At 42.6% G+C, this 23,869-nt stretch overlaps 3 protein-coding genes and 1 long non-coding RNA gene across 6 annotated transcripts; 3 read left to right on the forward strand and 1 right to left on the reverse strand.

Moving 5' to 3' along the window:
- LOC110433845 (GTP-binding nuclear protein Ran-2-like) lies at positions 6,390 to 10,298 on the forward strand. The gene is made up of 8 exons (XM_021456645.1): positions 6,390 to 6,635; positions 6,755 to 6,824; positions 8,268 to 8,324; positions 8,415 to 8,532; positions 9,329 to 9,418; positions 9,501 to 9,680; positions 9,797 to 9,874; positions 10,029 to 10,298. The coding sequence occupies exons 1-8, from the start codon at positions 6,633 to 6,635 to the stop codon at positions 10,096 to 10,098; spliced, it is 666 nt and encodes a 221-aa protein (XP_021312320.1). The 5' UTR covers positions 6,390 to 6,632; the 3' UTR covers positions 10,099 to 10,298.
- LOC8054955 (transcription initiation factor TFIID subunit 7) lies at positions 12,184 to 15,216 on the forward strand. 2 transcript variants are annotated; one of them, XM_021455264.1, is made up of 6 exons: positions 12,184 to 12,501; positions 13,877 to 14,010; positions 14,102 to 14,221; positions 14,323 to 14,383; positions 14,795 to 14,982; positions 15,064 to 15,216. In XM_021455264.1, exons 1-5 carry the CDS (start codon positions 12,378 to 12,380, stop codon positions 14,950 to 14,952), a joined length of 597 nt encoding a protein of 198 aa, XP_021310939.1. In that variant the 5' UTR covers positions 12,184 to 12,377; the 3' UTR covers positions 14,953 to 14,982; positions 15,064 to 15,216. The 2 variants fall into 2 exon arrangements, with proteins under 2 accessions (XP_021310939.1, XP_002456049.1); XM_002456004.2 differs by having other exon boundaries at positions 14,795 to 15,216.
- On the forward strand, positions 19,072 to 20,259 carry LOC8058237 (probable receptor-like protein kinase At5g20050). The gene has a single exon (XM_002456005.2). It carries the CDS (start codon positions 19,072 to 19,074, stop codon positions 20,257 to 20,259), a length of 1,188 nt encoding a protein of 395 aa, XP_002456050.2.
- On the reverse strand, positions 21,073 to 23,869 carry LOC110434027. Of its 2 annotated transcripts, none has more exons than XR_002451473.1 (3): positions 23,414 to 23,869; positions 23,202 to 23,300; positions 21,073 to 21,628 (listed from the first exon to the last, which is right to left on the reverse strand). It is a non-coding gene; the product is annotated as an uncharacterized LOC110434027 (long non-coding RNA). The 2 variants fall into 2 exon arrangements; XR_002451474.1 differs by lacking the exon at positions 21,073 to 21,628 and adding an exon at positions 21,637 to 22,142.

A 23,869-nucleotide genomic window follows, 5' to 3' on the forward strand; every position in this document is an offset into this window, starting at 1 on the left:
TCGCTCGCGGTCGGCTTCGCCCATGCCATAGGATCATGCTATCCAAAATAATTGTTGTTCTTGTTTTTTCTAAAAAAATAATTTTAATTAAATATATATCTAAAAATATTAATATTTATGTTACGTAATCAGTATCATTAATTTTTTTTGAATTAGATTTTAATAAACTTATTTGGATATACAAATATTACATCGAGGAGTCCTCCGACACTGCCATGATTCAACCGAGGAGTCGGCAACTCGGCATCGACCCGCAAGGTGGGTCCGCATCAGGCATCGTCGGCCGCAGCGTCCAGCGTCGCCGTCTCGTGTTCGTGTGCCGGAGGGAGGATAGGATCGCCCTCGATTCTTCCCGCTGCATGTTTTATGGACCGACGATCTGTTTACGCCTCCGCACGATCTCTCTTTTTTTGTGTGAAGAAGAAGAAGAAGAATGCACGATCTCGCGTTCGTCGTGTCCTGTGTCCGCAGGCGAGACCAGATAGATAACGCCGCTGGGACCGGCCACGGACGCACACTTTCGCCTAGCCGGGGGCCCACCAACCCAGGGCGACGAGACTGTGCGTACGTAGGCGTAACCACAGTCCATCGTCACACGGGATATCTCGCTTGTTGCCGCTCTGCCTGTCTTCCTGCCCTGCTCACGTCGCCGTCGCTCCCATTTCTCATCAATCAGCTCATCTGTTGCAGTGTTCCTGTTCTCGATCGCCACCGTTGCAGTGATGCAGACGTCTTGGGGGCAGCCGGCCAATCATTGCTGCCCAAGCTGCAGCGGATCGGGCCTAAATTCAGTTCTAATTTTTTTTAAAAAAATAGACATCATTATCTAATTATAGACTAACTAAGTTTAAAAAATTTGTCTCAAAAATTACAGACAAATTATATAATTATGTATTATTTTTATTTATATTTAATGTTTTATGTGTGCGTCGCAAGATTTGATATGACGATAAATTTGAAATTTTTTATAATTTTTTTAGAACTAAACAAGACCTCAGCGTATATATGTTCTCGTACATGAGTTCACCATGCACTGACGATGCAATCAGGCAGCCGCGGCCCACTCTGTCACTCTAAGGATGGGGGCTGGTCCTTTAAATAGATACCCGCGGTTCTTTTCTAATAATTAAATGAACTAAAAGCTTATTTAGTTTCAAAAAAATTGTAAAATAAATATTGTAGAACTTTCATTTGTATTTGACAAATATTGTTCAATTATGGACTAACTAGGCTCAAAAGATCCGTCTCGCAAATTACAGTGTAATATATATTTAATGCTTCATGCATGTGCTGTAAGATTTTATGTGACGGCTAAAAAATTTTGCAATTTTTTTTAGAACTAAATAAGGCCTAAATGAAAAAAAAATGAGAGAATGAATTATCTTTTTAATCTATTTAGTTACACTGTGGATATCTATTTAAAGCACTATCTGCATCCTTAGTCACTGTCCCCACCGATATCAAATGTGCTGGATCCTGGGTACGGTTGCTGGCTATACGCTACACAGATCGGCCAGGTGATAAGGCGGCAAGAGGCAGGGCACATGGATTCATCGTCGAAAACTTGGATTCATGCGCTAGCACCACTGGCTGCGGATCACACAGGAGATCGCGTTTCTTCTTCTTTAGAGCACAATTAGCCAATTATTATTATAGCATAGCACGCATGACATGACAATAACCAGTCGTCCAGGCATCTCCGCCTCGGCCCACGGGCTCCTCCTCCTCGTTTAGCTCCTGAACGGGCCTGCTGCACCGTGCTCCCCCAGCTGGGCCTGCATGTTCCATGCCACAAGACGAGCGACGAGAAGTGGACCGCGCGGCGATAATTGCAGCCGGCAAAAGAATTGTTATATAGTAGAGTAGTACTTTGATTATTTGATTGATCTAGTGACGAGGAGGAGGTAGCCACCACAAACTGGCTTGGGTACGAGATACGTTTAATCCACCAGCTATTCTTCAAGTTGTCATCGATTGCATATTTTCTCATAAAATCAAGAGGGTACAAGGACCAAGTTGACTTGGGAAAATACCTACTCCCTCCATCTCAATCAAATTACTCCCTCCGTCCTTAAATAAATCATTTTCTAAAATCTGTATCAGTCAAATTTTTTAGGTTTGACTAACTTTATACAAAAGAGTAAGTATATTCTACGATAAATGTAATGAAACTAATTTGATATCATAAATCTTAACCCTTTTTCTAGAAATTCAGTCAAATTTTGAAAATTTTAGCTTTAGACAACTATAGAAATTGATTATTTCAGAATAGACGAAATATGAGTCATTCCATCTATACATATTTGATGTCATAAATCTTTATTATTCTTCTATAATTTTGATTCAACTTGGGATATTTTGACTCTTTAAGAAAGTTATAAAATGAATTACAGGAGTATTATAGAATGGAGGGAATATGATTGATCTCTTACACTCAATATATCACAAGACTACAATATATATTATAATAGTGAATTGAGTATAGCTTAGCTGGCTAGGTTTCTTATGATGAAATCAGTCCACCTAAATTTGATGTGGTTGCTCATATTTTCTATATTTGTTTCATAATTTAACCACACTTTTCTTCAAGGTAGACATGGCCGTCAACGGCGCCACACCTATATTGATTTTTTTATCACAACACCTATATTGATTTTGTATGTATCAACATCTCTGAGTTCACTTTGATTTTCTTGATCGGATGGTCCGAAGCAGCCTAATACTCCAAACTGTTTCTGGTCAGTTGGAGGCTCCAGCCCAGTTACACCGGAGGCTACGGCCGGGACGCGTTCACTGGTCCAGCTATTTCAGATGGGCTGGACCTTGGAAGAGGCCCCCTAGTGCTAGTAGCGAGGCACAGTTCCTTTGGCTCTGATCTGAAGTGCTACTTCCTGCTGCTACTTTGTCGCTTCCAGATTCTCGCTACTGGTGCCGGCTTTTTTGTTGTTTTTGTTGTTTTGCACCTGCATTTTTTTTTGCAAAGTTTGCAGCTGCATTCTTAAAGCTTTGTTTGGATATAAACAAAACCAACCCAATCCACGTGGTCTGGAAAGGATTGAGGTGAAATTTAAGTTCAAACTTTTTTGAAGGTTGTTATTAGCATAAAACAGATAAACAAAAATTTTCATGATTCTTGGATATTTATTTCAGCCTATAAAAATCACACAACAAGCATTTATTAATTAAAAGAGCTATTTTTAAGGTGTATATAATCAGACAAAATATATATAGACGAAGTATATGATCATATTAGATCATCTAGGGATGATATGTATGTTAAGTATGTATGCATACATAGAGTATGTGGTTATACTTATCGTATATACTATAGTAATTACATTTTAGTAATATATTAAAAATATGAATTTATTTGAAAAAATTTCGCGTGGTAAGACGTAGAATATCTTAATATGAGTATATAAACATACTCAAATCGATAAACAAGTATGAACCTATACATAACGTGGTTTATTGAAAGGAATATATATATATATATATATATATATATATATATATATATATATATATATATATACACACACACACTCCTTCAGTGTACTTTGAATTTCTAAAGTTTCAGCCGAATTACTGATAAAATAAAAAGGAGAAAACATATAAGATGAACACTTTTCACAAGGTCCCTGCACAAAACTTTAATTACTTCACAGTCATAAGCACCATGCAGTACTATTCTTATGAGTCCAGGGCTTCACATCTGGAATTCTAGAAAAAACTTCTAATTCAATTTTTCACCTTCTTCTTCTTCTTCCTCGGTTGTAAGCAGAGCAGATGAGGATCGGCTGTAGTGATTTCGGCGGCCGTGGTCGATGGTGGAGGTAAGGAAAGGGGGCGTCACGGCTTTGCAGCAGCCACGTTCGGCCCTGCCTTGGCCAGCAGCAGCCTAGCGCGGCTGACCCGTAGTCATAGGTGGTAGCGGCGGTGGCTGTTCTCGGCGGCGAGCTGTAGGGGTGGTACTAGCTAGAAGAGGAGCGGAGGAGGGGAGGGGCGAGGTGGTGGGGCTCATGGAATGAAGGAGAAGCTAGTGGGTTGGCGCGGAGGTAAGGAACGACGGCGAGAGAGTGGGAGCATGTGCCCTCAAGGATAGAAAAACTGTGTTTCTCTGCTGCAGCCATGGCGGGACGAGAAAAACAAAGGGAGAGGAAAAGAAGGAGTTGGCGGTAGGCGTGGCTTAAGAAGGCGAGGACGACGTCCTAGGGCGTGTTAGTGCCTTCTCGAGCTTGGTGGACGGACGCGCACTGGCGTTCCTTCTAGCTGACGCATGCTAACTAGCATCAAGCCCGCATCGTCGTGACAACCAGCTCTCCGCCTGCTGTTCCGCCGCGCGCTCCAGCAGCTTGCGGATCTCCTGTTGGGTCTTGCGTTCCTTAGGAATTGCAGGATGCGAGAGCCCTCAGAGTAAGGCCGTCGTGGCGGCAATGTTCTGGCTGGCTCGGGCGAACTGTGGAGGACCCTTGTCGTCCACCATGATCCGCCGGTGCACATCGTGGGCTATGGCGCATGCACGGCCTTTAGCGCATCAGTGTGCGATTTTGCGCTCGAGCTGAGTGTGTTCCTGCCCTGCACCGTGCCTCTCGAACTCTTGTTGCCGTGCTTGCAACTGCTCCATCAATGGTTGCCCCAGTTGAGGCAAGGGTTGATGCCGCTGCTAGGGGAGGCGGAACCCTTGCCCCTTCAGTGACCGTGTGCACGAGGACCTCTCAGGGGGTTTCGCTCGAGTCGCTAGCACTTGATCATGATGGGCACCGGGGGTGCTTGTGACTTGTGATGCGATGCAGCGATGGCATGACCACGCATTCTGATGGACCTGTGGTTGCCCCCAAGAGAGAGACTTGTGAGATATCACATTCTTACACCCCTAATAGTAAAGTAAATTTTGTCTATAAGAGCATATGCCCTCGTAACATGGACCTATTGTCTCAATGTGAATCCTGTGGCTCATATTGTGAGAGCAAAACTGTGTTCCACCCGCAACCTGTCATGGTTGTAGTTGAACTGCACGAGCAGCAATCGAGAGGAGACCATGTTTTAGTGGCATTAGGAGAGCCCTACCTGAATTTTTGGTGGTCCGGTGTAAAAAATTCAAAATAAATACTTATGTATAACAATAATTATTTTAGAAAAAACTAGTTTTTTTTGTTAATCCTATCGATAGTATAATTTTTTGGTTAGATTTGACAAAAAAAATGAAAATATTCTATAAGAAAATATTAAAAATCCTTAGATGCCAAACTACTACTATTTTCTAAGATGAAACGTGACATTCATTTAGTATTATTTGCTACAAAATCTTCATAAGCAACCTTCTTCATAATATTATAGCTAATGCTACTGTTGAAAACCTAATAATTTTTTATATTTCATTAGAGTACGTATATACATGATCTTATTAGTTTCAATTGTTTTTTTAAAAAATCTCTCTGCTAATGCCACGGTCACTTGAATAGTTAGCAAAATTTAGACAACCGGTTAAACTTTAGGGGTCATAATTTTTTCCTATTTAGATATACATTATATTTAGATATATAGTAAAATAAGATATCAGAATAATTAAAACATCTTGTAATAATTTGAAATGAAGGGAGTAGTTGGTACGTTAAGCTCACATTGTTTGCTGGGGTACTCCTTTGGTCTCAAAACAAACGCAAGTGTTGTTTCTTGAGAAATCAAACTTTAAAGTTAGGCTTTGTTTGTTGGGGCTGATTTTTTTTATCACCTATAACATCGAAAGTTTGGACATATGCATAAAGTACTAAATATAAACTATTTACGAAATTAAAAACACAACTGCAGAATAATTTACGAGACGAATCTTTTAAGTCTAATTAGTTCATTATTAGACACTAATTATCAAATAAAATGAAAATACTATAATATTTATTAAATTTTATCACCCCAACCAAACATCCCCTTAGACCAATCTTATACCAATACATCTTATAATATATGAGATATATATGGAGTATTGAAGTATATTTTTTATAATGATTTTTTTGAAGATGTTGATACTATATCTTCTAATTTAACTAATTTTTAAAAATTGATTTATTTATTTAAGCAACGAAATATGCATTTATTAATTGTTTTGGACGAGGAGAATAATCTGGGATGGTGTGAAAATCGGAACATCCTCGACCATGCCTTCTAGAAAGATCCCCGCGAGCCACGCGGCCGCTGCTCACTCGGCGGCAGGGCAGCAGTCACGCAGCGGCAACGGTCAACAGCAGGAGACAGGCAGCCGCGCAGGTGTCCGTTGGCGTAGAGATGGAGATGACCGTTCGCGCGCAGGCCGAAAACGGGGCCCAACGGGCCCGGATACCTCGCGTGGGCGGAAAGCTAACGACACCACTCGATCCGCGCCCCCTCACCTTCCTCGACGGGGATCCAACGGCACCCGATCCCTGCGTCCATCCAAAGCTAATAGACACACGGGCCGCACCGGCATAAAACCCTCCGCCTCGGCCCCTTCCCACTCCATCAAGGTCCAGAGACTCCAGGCGCCCTCTAACTACTTTCTCCCCAGTCCATTTCGAACTCTCTAGACGCCTCCTCGGTCCTCTCTGTTCGCCGCCGCCGACCCGTCCTCCCTCCTCCCCCCTCTCCACGCCGCAGAAATGGTGAGCACGAACGGCCCGCGATAGATCGCGATCGGTGCTTCCTACGTAGATCCTGAGGTTTGCCCTGGTCGGATCGTCTGATTGGTGCGTGGTTTTTGTGTGGGTTTTTTCTCTCGCAGGCGCTGCCGAATCAGCAGGTCGTGGATTACCCCAGCTTCAAGCTCGTCATCGTTGGCGACGGTGGAACTGGTGATTGATTCTCTCTGGCCTCCCCTATGCCTCGCATGTTATTATTGTTGTTATCATTATGGTTCGTTATCGTTGGTTTCTGATGCGCGCGCCGCGTTTGTTGCCGTGATTTCCTAGAGATCTGGCGGACTGGGTACTGATTCGTGGTTGAGGCAGCCAGATATTTTTATCCGAGATGGGGGAGGCATATGGATATGGGATTGGAAGGGGGTTAGCCTGTGTTGGTCGGGTTCTACACGATTTGGGGGTTCTTAGGTCTCTTTGGAACGCAGGAATATAGGAAAACATACGAATGGAACGCAGGAATATAGGAAAACATACGAATGGAACGCTCAAACATCTTGAATCCTATGGATTGAGAAAGCACGTAAAACTGCAAGATTAAAAACATTTGGATGGAGCACAAGAAAAAAACACATTCAACCTCTTAAGTAAATTCCTCCAAAGTTCCTATGAAACAGGCTAATTCTGTAAGAATTTTGTAGGATTTGTAAACATCCAACCCTTTGTTCCAAAAGGGTTCATAGGAATTTTTCCTAGGATTTCAATCTTCTTGTGGGGTTTGGATGCTACTCGGGGAATTGTTTGATTTCCTGCCCTGGGATCAGTTTTGTTACTGGCAATTTTTGTGTTCTTTGTCAGACCAGCCGTAAAGTCCATTGTATCATACTATCATCTGCCGTAACATCTGCCAATAGTACCATTGCTACAAGGATCTACTCAATAGTGCCGTAATCTGTTTGGTGAGGATATGTTTAATTAGTTTAATCACTGTTTAGTTTCAGATGAGTGACTCAAGAATAAAATGTTTATATCCAATCAGAAATATGTGTACTTTGTGCATGGTTTTAAGTTGAAGCTATTTGGGATAAGTCAATGGAGTCGATCTTTCCAACTTAAAATAAAAGGCGTGCTCCTTTGTCCTTTCCAAAACTGGCATTGTGTTGATCTAACGTTTAGGCCTTGTTCAGTTTGGAAAAAATTTTGGTTTTTGGCTACTGTAGCACTTTCGTTTGTTTGTGACAAATATTGTCCAATTATGGACTAACTAGACTCAAAAGATTCATCTCGCGAGTTACAGGTAAACTGTGTAATTAGTATTTGTTTTTATCTATATTTAATATTTCATGCATGTGTTACAAGATTCGATGTGATGGGGAATCTTGAAATTTTTTGGAAACTAAACAAGGCCTTAGTTAGGAGCTTGAGCAGTGTGTTGAGGAATCTAGTCGCAATCTACAGTTTTGAGGTGCATTGGAGGGTGACTTCTGATTGTGTTTTTCTCATTAGTATAGTGTGCCCCCTTTTTTTTCAGTGTCACAATTTGCAAGTGCTGGCTACATTCCTTGTTATGTTCCTATGTTATGTTATAATAAAGTAAACTTCCTTGTTTCTATTTATTTAAATGACTTCTTGATTCTTATTGCCTTGTGCTTTCTGCAGGTAAAACCACATTTGTGAAAAGGCATCTTACTGGCGAGTTCGAGAAGAAATATGAGCGTAAGTCTCATATGATTGTTATTGTGTGTCTCATCATTGATTTGGGGAACACTGAACTTTAATAATCTGAACATTTGTCCTCCATTGCAGCCACTATTGGTGTGGAAGTTCACCCTCTGGATTTTAGCACTAACTGTGGCAAAATCCGCTTCTATTGCTGGGACACTGCTGGGCAAGAAAAGTTCGGTGGCCTCAGGGATGGCTACTAGTAAGTGACAAATTCATATTTCATTCATTCAATTTGTTTATTTATGTTCATGTGAAGCTCAGTGTCTATGCATACTATGTGTTTCTGATTTCTCTAGGCTGCAATACACCTTTTAGAGGTTGTCATTGGGTATATTGGAACTTTCTTTATTGATGATAGTTTCCATAGATCACATCTTGGGATTCTTTTTCAAAGATTGAAAAATTGCTGACATATCATTGTGTTTTAAACCCACATAAGAGCAAGTATTATAGTGGGCTGTAAGCTGGCTAAATGCTGAGGTGGAGGAGAGAAGAGAGGAGAGAGAGGAGAAGCGGGCTGTAAGCTTACAGCCAGCTTAGGCACAACAACCAAGAAACTTTGTGAGAGAGACAAGTGGGCCATGTATTAATAGTGAATAGCTAACTATTCTATGAGTGGGCTGGGAGAAGGCTACAAGAAACCTTACAGCCAGCAAGTGGGCTGTATTATTAAACTTGCTCTAAGGCCTTGTTCGGTTTGGTAATCCAATCCCCAAGCCCTAATTGGGACATCATGTCCTTATCCGTATATCCTGACGCTTATAATGGTTAGCTAGTATCCCATCAGCACTCTGTTAGGTGTGTAATGCAGTTTTTAATCAGTCTCCACTCCTATTTATAGCAAGCTTTTGAATTCTAATAACTAATAATTTATGGATGGTTGTCTAATCTTCTATAGTGAGCTTTAACCATTTTCATTCAATTAGTGTGAAGTGTTTGACTATTTCATTCATTTGGCCTTGTCTAACTTTCTTGAAATTCCAACCATCTCACAGCATTCATGGTCAGTGTGCCATCATTATGTTTGATGTTACTTCGAGGCTGACATACAAGAATGTTCCAACATGGCACAGGGACCTGTGCAGGTTAGTTTATTGGTACAATTTGGGTAAAAGGTTAGCAATGGTTATGTCAGAGATTTGCTAAATATCCAATCTTTTATTGCAGGGTGTGCGAGAACATTCCCATTGTTCTCTGTGGTAACAAGGTTGATGTAAAGAACAGGCAAGTCAAAGCCAAGCAAGTTACATTCCACAGGAAGAAGAACTTGCAGTACTATGAGATTTCTGCAAAGAGCAATTACAACTTTGAGAAGCCCTTCCTTTACCTCGCAAGGAAACTGGCAGGGTAATTAGATATTTTTGTTCTCGTCCTTCTGTGCTAACTTGGTACTGGGCAGGGTAATTAGATATTTTTGTTCTCGGCCTTCTGTGCTAACTTGCTACTGGTGTTTATATGTTTAGGGATCAGAACCTTCACTTTGTCGAAGCTGTTGCTCTGAAGCCACCGGAAGTGCAGATTGATATGGCCATGCAGCAGCAGTAAGTGCTTCCATCTCTTTCTTGACATTTGCCAACAGCAAAAAATTGAGTTAGTGTGCAAATGTTGTCCTGAAAGTACTTCACTAGACTTGAATTCTCACAATTAGCAACACATACCATTTGCTAACTGTACCTTTTCCCATGATCTTCTTAGGCACGAAGCTGAGCTTGCAGCTGCTGCTGCGCAACCCCTCCCTGATGACGATGATGACCTGATCGAATAGATGTTCTCAATGGCCTTGTTGATGTGAGAGGGGACTTTTTATAAGAATTCATGGTGGCTCAAACCTTTTTAGAGTTAGGCTTTACTCTCTTGATGTATCCATGTTGAGAATGAAACATATGTATCCTGTTATTGACGAGGGTTTTTGGTGAACCAGATCGTTGAGGTAATACAGCATACGTTTCAGCGCTTGATTGTGCCTGTCTGTTTTACCCTTAAAATTGGTATTCTCGATTGATTGAAGTGGGGTTTGTAGTATGGGAGGAATTTGCAGGCCATGTTGGCGCGGTTGAATATTCCAAAATTTACGTTTTTGTGATTGAGGAAATGAGAGCTTTATTACTCAGAATTTTGATGAATTAATCTGAACAGTTTAGTGTTGAGTCCGTTTCACAAATCAACTCCGGTAAGGCCCTGTTCGTTTGGTCTGGATTAGACCCTGGAACTGTGTCAGTTCATCGTGAATCAATCCAGCCAGGAATGATTCCAGGCACCCAGCTTCCTGCTTCAGCTATTAGCTCTGTTATAAGTCAAATTTCAGACCTCGACGCTAAAGAAGACGACAATTTGCGACGTTGGCGATGGCCCCTTTTCAGGATCAGCACCTCTTCAGGAATCAGGATCCTTCACCCTCATCAAACGAGGAAAGCAAGACGGCCCAGGCCAGCTTATAATGTACCACGATCCTGTCAACCTTGAGCCATCCTGAGGCTAGTGGAGTCCACTGCTTGGCTCTGCTTGGCTCCTCTCCTTGCGAGCGAGATTCAACTCTCCTGGCAGATCTCCCTTGGCCTGTGCGTGGCTCCTCTCCTACCGGCTATTTACCCTGGGCGTTTCCTAATATTGAAACGACCGGTTCAATTTGTTGGTACCCATACAAATTCGGTTCTTAAGGAAATTTGTTCCAATTGGTTTCTAAAAAAAATCAATAGCGAGCTAATTCGTTATCGGTTCTGGTATTTACTAAAAGACTAAACATATTACAATAGCATGTAACATCAGGTTCAAGAGCTAATTTTAACATAAATTCAATATTATTTCATATATAATAACAAAATCATATACATATAAAAAGCCACAATACAACAGGAGTAGATTAATACAAATACGTAATTCCACGATAGACCCATCAATAATGCTACATATTGCTAGTAGATATATTCAAATATATCTTGGTAAATTTGCTTCATGAGAACTGCATACCGACGAGGAAACCAAATTTTTCGAATTCGGTAAATTCGGTTTGGTTCTCGATAAATTCGGTTTGTTTCTCGGTTTTTGATATTTTATGCCCAAAGTGACCGGCTAGATCTCATCCACTCCTTGTCTTCCTTTCAGCGAAGCCAGCCTAACGGGATCTTGTGACCTTGACCCCTACCCCTATGCGGCTCCTCTCATCTAACGCCTTGTTTAGTTCTAATTTTTTTTAAAGTGGACACTGTAACACTTTTATTTGTATTTAATAAATATTATCCAATTATAGACTAACTAGGCTCAAAAAGATTTGTTTCGCAAATTACAGGTAAACTATGCATACGTCTAAAGATTTGATGTGACAACGAATCTTAAAATTTTTGTAAAATTTGTTGGGAACTAAACTAGAGCCTGTTTGTTTAAGGTGTAGGTTTTTTTGTGTTTGACTCAAAAGCTGGCTTTATGACTTTTAATTTCTGATAGTTGTTTTTTTATATTGATATTTGTAATAATATTTTAGTTTCTCAGCATACTTTTCAACTTTTCTTTCATTTTCTTAGGAAACACCTTTTTAGCTTTTTAAACACTAGCACAATAACTAATCCGTTTGTTCCATATTCTGGCTTTTGGCTGTCAACAAACGTATCTTTACGGGATGTTTGGGATCTGCTCCACGTTTTTCAGCTCCGCTTTACGTTTTTTAGCTAAACGGTTTCAGCTCCACACACTCAGTTCGAGAAAAAAGGGTGAAGCTCAAGCAGAGTTTTTGAGCACTCTCCCGGCGACCGGCCTCCTCGTAGTCGTACCGGAGTCCGAAAGGTTGTCAGTCCATGGGACACACCAGTCAGCGACTCAGCATCATCAGCCAAGGCGAGCGTCGAAGTATAACTGACGCGGGGTCGGGAACTCTCCTCCCTGTTTTTCACCCGAAGTTCGGAACGATAAACGCAAGAGGAAAGGGGAGGCGGAACCACGAGAAATCGCTTCTCCTCTCACTCTGAGCGATTCAGCCCGGCGAACGCTCGCTTGAGTTGGGGAGAGAAGCTTCGATTCCACCGTCCCAGTGGATTTGGGACTGCCACTGCCATGGAGGAGCAGTTCATCCTCCGCGTGCCCCCATCCGTGGCGGAGCGGATCGAGCGCCTCATGAATGAATCCGCCGCTGCCTCCTCCAACCCCGACGAGGCCTCCCTCGACCTCTCATTCTCAGGTTAGGTTTCCCCAACTCCCCTGTCTCTCGCCCTCGAATCCTACTCCCCTGTCGTCCGCGAAAACCTAGCGTGCGCTAGGCCAGCATCCCCTTTGGAAACCGCAGCTCATGAATATTGAATAGGAGTACGCTGCTTGCGGATTACATGTCCGTAGGCTGTTAGCGGAACACCGAAAGTCAGGTCAGGTGCGGTGGGGGCTTGCAAAGGCGCCGAGAACGCTGGTGGCGCTCTCTGGTCCAGATTGCCGCAGCTCGCGGGGAGTTTGCCTTGGGCGTGCCGGGGTCCTGCCCTTAGAATTCTTAGCACGTCTAACTGTTCCATTATTTGCAATAGTTGGAACAGATGATGCTGTTAAACAATTAGAGGTCAGAGATCACAGGCTACACTATCCCCGTCCTGTTAAACAATTAGCTTGTTCCAGATTTTGTGGTGTTAGGTTTATGTGTGGCGTTAGATTGTCAATGTATTTCTCCAAAAAAAAAAGATTGTCAATGTATTATTCAATGGTGTTGGGATTATTGACTTAGCATGGATCAACTTGCCCGTTCATTTAAGAGATTTTTCATTTGGAAATTCCTTAAAGAGCTTAAGTATGTACGTATAGGCTTTTAATCCATCAGAATCAGAAGAATAGGGCTGTTTCATAATCTACAGTCGAAGCAAACCTAAACAGAATATTCCAAGCTTGTGTTCTGGTTCAAGGCAGCGTTTCTGCAGTCTGATTGCTTTACCTTTAGATAAGCCTTGATGTTAATCGCGTATGGAAGATCCATGTACTATCTGATGAAATGGTCAACATTTAGCAGCGGACGTAATAAGTTAATGGTGAATAATTAAAATTTAGGAATTCAAATGTTGTGCTTCATGCTTTCGTTAATTGTACTTTTGCAAATCATGTTTCTCTGTGTTTAATGATTTCTCTCTTTTCCTACATAATATTAATGTTTGGGAACATTACTTGATATGCTAAATGCAGCACAATCTCTTGTCCAGATGAAATCATGAAATAATTAGATTGCTATTGGTAGTCTTGAAATGACTCAAGAGCACTAATTATATGACTCGAAAGAATTGAAGCTGTTTCATAGTGGACATGCTAAGTCCCTGTTACAAAGCTTTTAGCTTGAGACTTCTTTTGGGGATTTGCTAGCTTGAGACTTGAGACAAAGATGATATGATTCATTGGATATGACATCTGTTATGTGCATTGGTGCTTATTTGTAATGGTTTTCTCCCCTTACTGACAGCGAAACACTATGGCCCCTCTTATTTGTGAGCATATAACTTGGACTAGGTTAGACTAGATATTTCTTTAATAATTGAGATTTGGAACTTTTGTCACCTTGTGGGTTGATGAGATATTCCTTCCTGCAGAGGATGGAAGAAATGGTACATTTATGATTGGTAATGAGAGCTTTCCTGCATCTCTCTTGGATCTACCTGCTGTGGTGGAGTCGTACAAAACATATGATGATTCTGTGCTAATTAAAACTGCTGATGTTGGTCAGGTAAAAGTGCAAGTTTACTGTGTCACTGTATGTCACCTATTTATTAAATTTCATATCTTCAAATTATCCTCTGAAAAACAAATTGAAACAGATGATTATGGTAAGAGAAGAAAATGATCCTGCTCCAGAAGGAGTTGAATACAAGCATGGGCTTACTCCTCCAATGAGGGATGCACGCAGGCGACGTTTCCGCAGAGAACCAGACTTGAATGTATTAAATTTAATTGCCCTCTATCTGTTTTCGTTACCCAAGTTCATTTCATAGAAACACTTTTAGGCGGAACCCTGATTCTTCCTTGTACAATTTTGCAGGCAGAGCTGGTTAACCAAGTTGAGAAGCATCTTATAAATATCATGCATGGTGTATCTGTCAGTATCCTTTTTTTCACCTTTCATTTACTAAATGCTAGCTTGTTGTATTGTATTGTATTTTAGTAGCTGGACACAATGGTATATAGTACTTTTTTTGCTATTTAGTTCTTAGTTTTTCTGTGTATTTTTGACTAGTAATGTTAGTTGACAAATGGTTTGTCTCCATGGAGTTCCCTCCCTCTTTCACAAGGGTAATGATGTGTTTCTTTGAATCTTGTCAGTATGGTGGTTTCAGGTTTTGAAAGCTACACTTAAACACTAGTTATGCACCAGTAAAAACACTATCTATGCTTCTGAATTGGTTGGTTATAACATCCATAAGTCAATATGCATTTGGTTTGTTGGTTGAAGGAGTTTATTAGTTTCACCATTTTTTCCATGTAAATGTGCATATTTCCTTGACTGTCAATAGATCAAAATGCCAGTGTGATAGGAGCTGAAGAAGGTGGTGATCGTAAGAAACCTCCAGTAGCTCGTGCAGCCACCAAGCAGCCAGATGTTCAAGAGCCTGCTGCGAATGGAGAGGAAGCAGAACCTGACAGGAGCGACACTGATGAGTCAGAGAACTGAAGTGGCCATGAATCGAGTGCAACTGCAGTGGTTAGTTCCACATTTAGTTCCAGTATCTTATAGGGATATAACACTTTCTATCTAATAGTTTAGTTCCACATTTCTTTATAGGAGTAATTCATAACAAGAAACCCCTTCGCCTCTTTATACAGAAACAGGGGTATATGTGGCATTGATAAAAACTATGACGGTTGAAAATTAATATCTAAGGATTACATTTTGTGTCCTTTGTTAAATTAATTAATTTTGTGTGATTGAGCACCACATTCGTGGGAATGCAATGGCCATTTTGTTTATATTCTGTGATTTTTTTTTTTGTGAACAGTTTATATTCTGTGATTTGAGTACCCATCTGGACTAGGTCTTATTATATATTGTTTAGTACAAAAATATATAATAAGATGTAGGCTTACTAGTAGTTACTAAGTATAGTTTGTGATCGTCACTCATGCTAGTGCACTTGTTTTATCCGCCACCTCCAATCCAAAGCCAAAAAAGTCATGCATGTTCATATAAGTCGGGAGCAGCTTTCCTATGACGCCTACATATGACCTCATACGGTGAGAAATTGAGGCGCATTTCTATTCCCGATTGGTAGAAGAATGTGTATTACTAAACTGGTGTGTTAACCGTAATTCGTGCCCACAACCTTATACCTTCCTCATAGATCCTGTCCTTGCTCAATTTAATTTTCGATGAGCGTGTTGTGGTCGTCGATCGGCAACATGTACAGCAACGTTTATCCAATGCAAACTTGCAAAGCATTTACGGATCAGTATTAGACTAGGTCTTAGCGAAAGAGTCAGACTGGAGCAGTGCTCAAACGTACTAAAGAGACTCCAATCGGGCACAATTGGCTCAAATGTTCTAAAGACCAGGTCCTACAAGCAATCAAAGTGGCATTATTAATTGGATTGGATGGTAGCACATCATTTTCGCATGCGACGCAAGCAGCTCGTTGAAAGGCTGAGTTTGCGTTGCAGTTATTTCCAGACCATAATGGATCTAGTAACGAAAAAAAACATACTACTCCGTACACATTAACAGCATAGAAATGATGTGTGAAGGCACTAAGAAATGGAAAGTTCTCTTCCATTTTCTAAAAAGAAACTAACAACATAAAAGAAAATGCACAAGCAAGAATAAAACTGAAGCAACGCACAATGTTTTAACAAGAATTTTTATTTAGCAATCTGACTACGTCCTCGAGACATATATACTACACTCTCTTCCATAAACGACAGCCACTCCAGCATCAGAAGGCTAGCCTTTTGCCCTCATATTTATGGGCCTTAAAGATACAATGTGAAAGTATGACCCAAAATCATATTTATCATCAACATGCACATTGCATTTGGAGTAGCAAAATGTAGAGTTAGGCCTTGTTTAGTTCACTCTAAAATCCAAAAACTTTTTAAGAATTCTTATCACATCAAATCTTGCGGCTCCTGCATGGAGTATTAAATATAAATAAAAAATAACTAATTGCATAGTTTGTCTGTAATTTGTGAGACGAATCTTTTGAGCCTAATTTGTCTATGGTTGGACAATAATTACCAAATACAAACAAAAGTGCTATAATGTCAAAATCCAAAAGGTTTTTAGATCTAAACAAGGCCTTAGAGATTTATGGTAGGTTTGAAAGGCCTAGGGATTTTTTCGGAGGAGCTAGAACCGTTTTGGAAGAGCAATAAAAAAGTGCTTAAAATGGCTCCTCCACCTAGACTGTTTGGTAGGGTTCCTCCAGAGGAGCCGAAGCAGAGCTAGAGCTAGAGAGAAGCACTACCAAACAGACTCTTATTAAAGTCAGACATATAGATCACCATAAGAAATCTTGCCACCTACTCCCTCCGTTTATGAATAAATAAATTTTTAGTGTTAACTTAAGTTAAACTTTTATATGTTTAACTGAATTTAATGTCATAAATCTTGACATAGTTTTCTATAAATTTAGTCATTTGTTTGACTTAAAACAACTCTATAAATTCAATTATTTAAGAACTCAAGGAGTAGCCTACGTGCATTCAGTTTGTAAGGTATAGTTATATTGGAAATGATTCTTTCCGAGTGCACACACTTTGGTGTTGCGGCAAACACATTGCATCCACCACTCTATGCGCATGTGGAGGTCGTCTGATACACGGGTGAGACCTGCTCTTGGGTGTTGCGACACGGGAGCCAGTGGGAGGCAAGAGAGCTCGAGCCGAAGGCGGAGAACATACTAGGAGTGGCGGCGGATGCGGGCGTGGCCTCACGAATGGCGGCGAGGGCGGCGACATGGGGTGCACCATCTTTTCCTCTCCTTCTTTCCCTCTTTTCTTCTTCAACTCCGTCGAGCCTTCTCCTCTCTCTCTCTCTCTCTCTCTCTCTCTCTCTCCTTATCCAACTCCGGCGGTCTTACAAGGAGCTTGGGGGAGATAGGCAGGACAGGCTATGGGATGGCAAGAGGATAACATTATAGTTTTGGCAAGGGTAGAGGCAGTCGAACCAGTTTGGGGTGAGGGCGCCCATGGCCAGTGGCGGAGAGTGAATGAAAATCAAGGAGGGGCTAATTTCAAAAGAAGCTACTGTAGCTATTAAAACTTCGGTTAAAAATAAGCAAGAATCTAAACACCCAAAGCACAAATTCCCATGAGCCATTTGTTCTCTTAGGCAGGCAGGCATCACTTTTCCTTGCTGTCTTTTCTTCTCTTCTTGCAGATTGTAGGTACTGCTTTTCTCTTTTTCCTGTGAACTGCACATACTACTCATCATTTTTCATCGGAGATAGGGGGGCAACTACCTAGTTTCGCCTCCAAGAGGCTCCGCCACTGCCCATGGCCATGGCAACGGCAGGGGAAGGGCCGAGGGGAGGGAGGGGAGGTCGCCACGGGCGGTGGGCACGCGGGGAGGAAGAAGGGGACGTGCCGCGTGCGGGTGAAGGAGGAGGTGGGGTCTCGAGGAGGAAGATGAGCGGTTGAAGTGGTGCGCGCCTGCACACACGGGCGCTTGTATTATCCTAATTATATATATATTAAAAAGACTATTAACATGGCAAATGCTCGCTAGAGCATACGGTTGACATCCACTACAATTTTGTAGTGAAGCTTTCAGGAAACTGTCAAACTCTTTTAAGGCTTAGATCATGGCAACACCACAAGTCGATGGCGTGCCCAAAAAATTAATGTGTGGAAGTGTGTGTTTCACCTTCGCGCAATGAAAAAAACTTAAGAGTATTTTTTATTTAAAGGTTCCATAAACTGCTTCCCACCTTGCATACATAATATTGTGCTAGGGCCTAGGGGTGTAGTGAACATTTCTATAGCCTGTCAACTCCACCAACCATCACCTCAGCGTGTTCGCATAAACTTATCAGCCAAATTATCAACCATTCAGCAGTGTTTTTCTTTCACAACAAATCAGTCCAGCCAAACGAATTGCTGAGCTGAGTCACGTCAGTCCCAACCTCCCAATACAGAAACAGAAAGTTCCTTTGACCCCTTCAGGCCTCAGTTCACACTGCGAGAAATGCTGCTACAATTTTCACATCCCCATTAGACAATTACACAGGTTGAGGCTAGCTACCTGGTCAGCAGAACCGTCTATTTCATCACTGCATTAGTTGTCCACTCCATAGTCCATACCCACCTTGCAAGAGATCAGATGCCTGCCAAGTTCTTGACTTGCTCGCGTTCTTCTCAAACAGGAGGCTGCTAGTTTAAGAGTCTTGCCGTCTCCTACCACTGCGCGATTGCACATCTTCCATCTCTGATTTCATTCTCTTTCATCTCCTTCTGCCAGAGTCCAACCATGTCAGGTCTGGACGCCTCTAGCGTAGTAGCTCCTGCTCCTGCTCCTCGTCGAGGATGCTGCTGCGCCTGTGCCTCTGTGTTGTGGAAGGTAGTGAAGGCCCTTTTACATGTAGCGACTGTATTCACCGGATTCGTTCTGATCGTCCCTACAATTGTTGAAAGCTTCGCTGCAAGGATCGCTCTTCAATCAGTGTCCTTCTCTGTAATCGCTTGCTTATACATTTACACCTCGTCCGATCGGGAAGGGAGGATTATTTCCGGTGCATTTCTTGGTGTTCTAGCTCTAGTGATTGTCACGGCAGCTCCCAGTGTGGCTTCCAAGGGCGAGATGGCTCCAGTAATTGTCATGCTCGTCTGCAATCTCATAGCTCTACTGGTATACTGCATCTGGAAGATCAGTGCGCTAGTGCAGGCTTGTCTCCGGCGCCTTCGTGCCCGCGGCAAAGCTCCAGCTGCTGCTGCTGATCCAGAGGCGCCACTTGCAACGATGCTGAAGCCAGAAGTAGCCGCCTCTACTGCTCCCGTGCAGGTGCAGCAGACCACGTTCCACATCGAGGACCTGCCGCGGAAGTTCTCCTACGACGAGATCCGAGCCGTCACCGGAGACTTCGGAACCGTAGTGGGGCGCGGCGGCTCCGCCGAAGTCTTCCGAGGCCTCCTCGACGACGGCACGGCGGTCGCCGTCAAGCGGATCACCAGCTACAAGCCTGTCGGCGAGGAAGAGTTCTTGAGAGAGATCTCCATCGTCGCCAACGTGCACCAGCGCAGCCTGGTGCGCCTACTGGGATACTGCCTCGTGCAAGGGGTGCCGGTGCCGGTGCCGGGCACCACCCGCGGCCAGTACCTTGTGTACCCGTTCTTCGAGAACGGGTCACTGGACTGGTGGCTGTTCAACGGCGAGGACAGGCGGCGCCTCCTGCCGTGGCCGACGCGGCGCCGCATCGCCGCCGACGTGGCCAGGGCGCTCGCGTACCTCCACCACGAGTGCCACCGGCAGATCCTGCACCTCGACATCAAGCCGGCCAACATCCTCCTCGACGGCGGCTTCCGCGCGCACGTGTCGGACTTCGGCATCTCCATGTCCATCGCGCAGGACCTCACCAGCGTCGACACCTGCGGGAGGGGCACGCCCGGGTACATGGCGCCGGAGATATGGTTCAGCTCGCTGTCCACCAAGTCCGACGTGTACAGCTACGGCATGACGCTCCTCGAGATCGTCGGCGGCCGCAGGGGCTACGAGCAGGCCAGAAGGGACCCGTCCGAGACTCCGGACTTCTTCGCGCGCGTCGTGCGGGAGAAGATGGCGCGAGGAGAGCTCATGGAGCTTGTGGACGCGACCATGGCGCCCGTGGACGAGGGGGAGGTGGAGGCGCTGGTAAGGGTGGCGCTCTGCTGCGTCCAGCACCAGCGGGAGCTGAGGCCCAGCATGCTAACTGTTGTGGAAATGCTCGAGGGGCGTATTGCTGCCGATCTGCCGCCGGAGAGCCGTCCGTCGCCCGGCGCGAAATTTACGTAGCATCTTTCCTCGCCGGTCACGCAGAACAGTGGTACTGACTACTGAGCAGTGAGTACTGACAGGTGACAATAATTTTTTGCTTTAAATTTTGCTTTTATTTCAATAGTTATACTTTATAAAATTTTGCTTTGAATTAAATGTAGTTTTTTGTAATACAAATTGAACTTGATCGTATGAGTTTCAATATTTTTTTTCATGTGGATCTCAATTGTATCTAGAATGTGGAATTTGGCCCTTGATCCTCGAATGAGCAAAAGTTGTACCGCTGTACGGTGCTAGAAAGAATGTGGATGCCAATTCCGCTGATGATGGTACACGAGACAAAAATTGTTGAGAAATCATTTTTTTTTTGCCAAACTAGCTAAATGCCCGTGCGTTGCAACGAGAATAATATTCGACCAACTTAGCATGGTCCAACAACTGCCAAAGTCAAGGTTTGTGGCGACACAACCTGACACTTTACCACGGTATGTAGCCCTAATTTTAATAAAATTTGAATGTTCCATTTCAAACAAAATAGCTTTGAGTGTTTCACTTCAAACAAACACAGATTATCACTACTGTAAAAAAACATAGATATCACAAACACAACTCTAGAAAACCTTTTTAAAAGATCCTTCGTAGTATACATGAATAGAATAGAATAGAATAGAATAGCAAAAACTTACAATGATTAAAAGCTTTCGCTGTATTCTTTGAATTAGGAAAACAGGTACTAAAAAAACATGAATGTTATAACATATGTTGCCATGAGTATAATAAAACATGAATTGTTAAACAGGCTGAGAAGCAATGTTTTGCTATCAATCAAAATAAAAGTAAAACATGAATTGTTAAATAGGCTGAGAAGCAATGTTTTGCTGACATTCATATGCATTTGCTTACAAAATCCAAATTTTCAGTGCTTACACAACCAGGACATCAGCAGTTAATAAACTTCAAGAGTGGGGCTCTGAAAAAATATTATCTATACACACGTTGAAATTATAGAAAATCTATTGCACAGACACACTGATATAGTAGCTTCTAGATGCCTAATTCCACTGGATATTTCCCTCACAAGTGCTTTTAGATGCCTAATTCCATCCCGACCACAGTAGATCAAGGGAGGCATTTAAGATTTGCAGAGCATTGAAACAATTAATTTTTTCATGAGAGCAAAGTTCTTAGTTAGACATAAAACACCGAGCACAGAAAACAATGCTCCAGAATTTTTATTTTCTACCATATGTCCATATTCACTATAGTCGCTATAAAATAAATCTGCATTTCTATGCAGAACATTCTTACTTGAGGTCTGAAAATCTTCATCAAGGAAGGATTTCTTCTGACAAAATTCTCCCACTTTGTTGTATCTATTTTCCATTCCCTGTTCATTAGAATCATTACTAATCAAAAGACAAACATTACAACAGTAAAGTACAGAAAAAGTTTGATCCTAAGGTTAGAAAACATTCACCTTAGAATAGTAGAAAACTAAAAAATCACACTCAACTGCTCTAGTTAAAAAATTCTAAAAAAACATACACAATTGTCATGACAATCTTCCATATATAAAATGGCAGAAGCACTTACGAGAGAGAGTAAAGACTCCAAAACTCATTAACCAAGCATCAAATTCTCCAATCAAGCACGCATGACTCTATTCTAACCATTCTATCTCTCTGTTGGACCACAACATCATAAACTTTCACTAATGTGCCAAAATCACAGTCTAGAATATTGGGGAAAAATTCTAAAATGCTCAACTTGAAGTACTTGAAGAAGGGCAACTTAACAAATTCCTATAGGATTGGATGCGGGACAGCAATACCCCCTTGTTGATGGCGTCCATCATCTCATAGGCCCAGCAACAGTCTCCACCATTCACGTGTACATGTAGCCTAAAATAGATCACACCACAACCTAAGAAATCGGAACCACGTCAAACAAATCATCCCCTCCCCACCACCACGGCATGAAAAACAGGCAGACAAATCACAAAACCAAATCATGTCCAAAATCGCACACTTGAAATTTCCTAACCTAACTGGAATGCTATCTACATTTCAAGAGGCTAAATAAATCACCGATCCTAGTTGAGCAAGCCTAATTTTGTCAACTTCTAAACAACCATACATACAACCATGTGCACACCATGATAATTTCTACTGGGTACATATACGGCATCATTATGGCAGACAAACGATTTGCAGTATAACAAATTGAAACACCAAGATAGACCATATATATACACATGGAGGATAAGGACACTCAGACTGCTTTACAGAATAACATCACTTGCACCAGATCTTGTATGAGGACTATAATCAATCAACTAAATATGATTACAGACATGTGCTTGTCAAGGAAAATTATGTGACAATATGATAGAGATGAAAAAATCAGTTCATCTTTAAAAACGATCACTCATCTGAGAAAGCAATGCAACTATTACCGAGACATATATCAATGAACTAATTTGATACTGAGCGCAGTTCGTAAGACATTTAAATTCGTAGTGAATAATGAATATATGTGTAGTGTAAAACTACCCGTTGACAAGATTTAAAATACTTGATAGAAAAATCATACAAAGTACTATAAACAATTCCATAGCATACTGGACCAATTCGGCCTCGACGAACTCCTAAATTGACCCCCAAAACTGATTGTCCAAACTGAATCTGTACTCTGAGAGAAACTGACACTAATATTCACAATACGATATCTCCAGTAGTACTCAACGAAATTGGAAAGGTAATGAAAAGTTCCACAATCTATATGGGAGACCTCGATCTGGTACTACGGGATATTCTAATTCGACAGCTATATCCCACAGCTAAATGCATGGGAGACCTCGATCTGCTACCGTGCTGCATATTCTACTACAATACATGGACAGGGTTAATCAGACAGGGCTAAATGTACAACACAGATGAAAAAGTGCTACGATTCAATACCTCAAACAGATCAGAAACTTGCCCTCATCCTGATGCCCCTTCCTGTCTTCTCCCTTCGCAAAATCAGCTGCAGTGCATCAACACCAAGAGGGCAACGATCTGCAGCCCAAAAGAGGTTCATTGGGATAAAAGAAATATTATGCCATATCCACAGCCACTGAGATACCTCTCATGGATAATAGATCGGAAGGCAAATGGCAAATGGCTCATACCTCATATCAGTCAAGAGGCCAATGACGCTAGAGAAGGATACGACGTTGTGCCACAGGAACCACGGCGAGGGGGAACCACGCTGCCGCCATGAGGAACTGCCCTGCTTTTTCATCCGCGACGAACCACGTCGCCGGCACAGAGGACGGCGACCGGAGGGAGGCACCGGGCACATGAAGGGCAGCGGCCGGAGGGAGTCCCGGTGGGGAAAGGAAGCAGGGCCGGGCGGCGCGTAGGGAGTCGCAGGCTAGCGGGAGCGCAGCGAGCGGTTGCACGGCACAGAGAGCCGGGCAGGGTCAAACGCGTGCCGAGGCAGGGCGACAAGCAGCCGGCGAAGGCGAGGTCGCAGGGGCGGCGGTTCCTTGGAGCGAGATGAACTGGGAGCTGGGCAAAGTGCGTGCGTGATGCCATGGTGGTTCTCCGGAGCGATTAGCGCGCAAGGGGCGGCGATTAGTGTG

The sequence above is a fragment of the Sorghum bicolor genome, chromosome 3 (assembly GCF_000003195.3).
Source record: "Sorghum bicolor cultivar BTx623 chromosome 3, Sorghum_bicolor_NCBIv3, whole genome shotgun sequence".
NCBI classification, from domain to species: Eukaryota; Viridiplantae; Streptophyta; class Magnoliopsida; order Poales; family Poaceae; genus Sorghum; species Sorghum bicolor.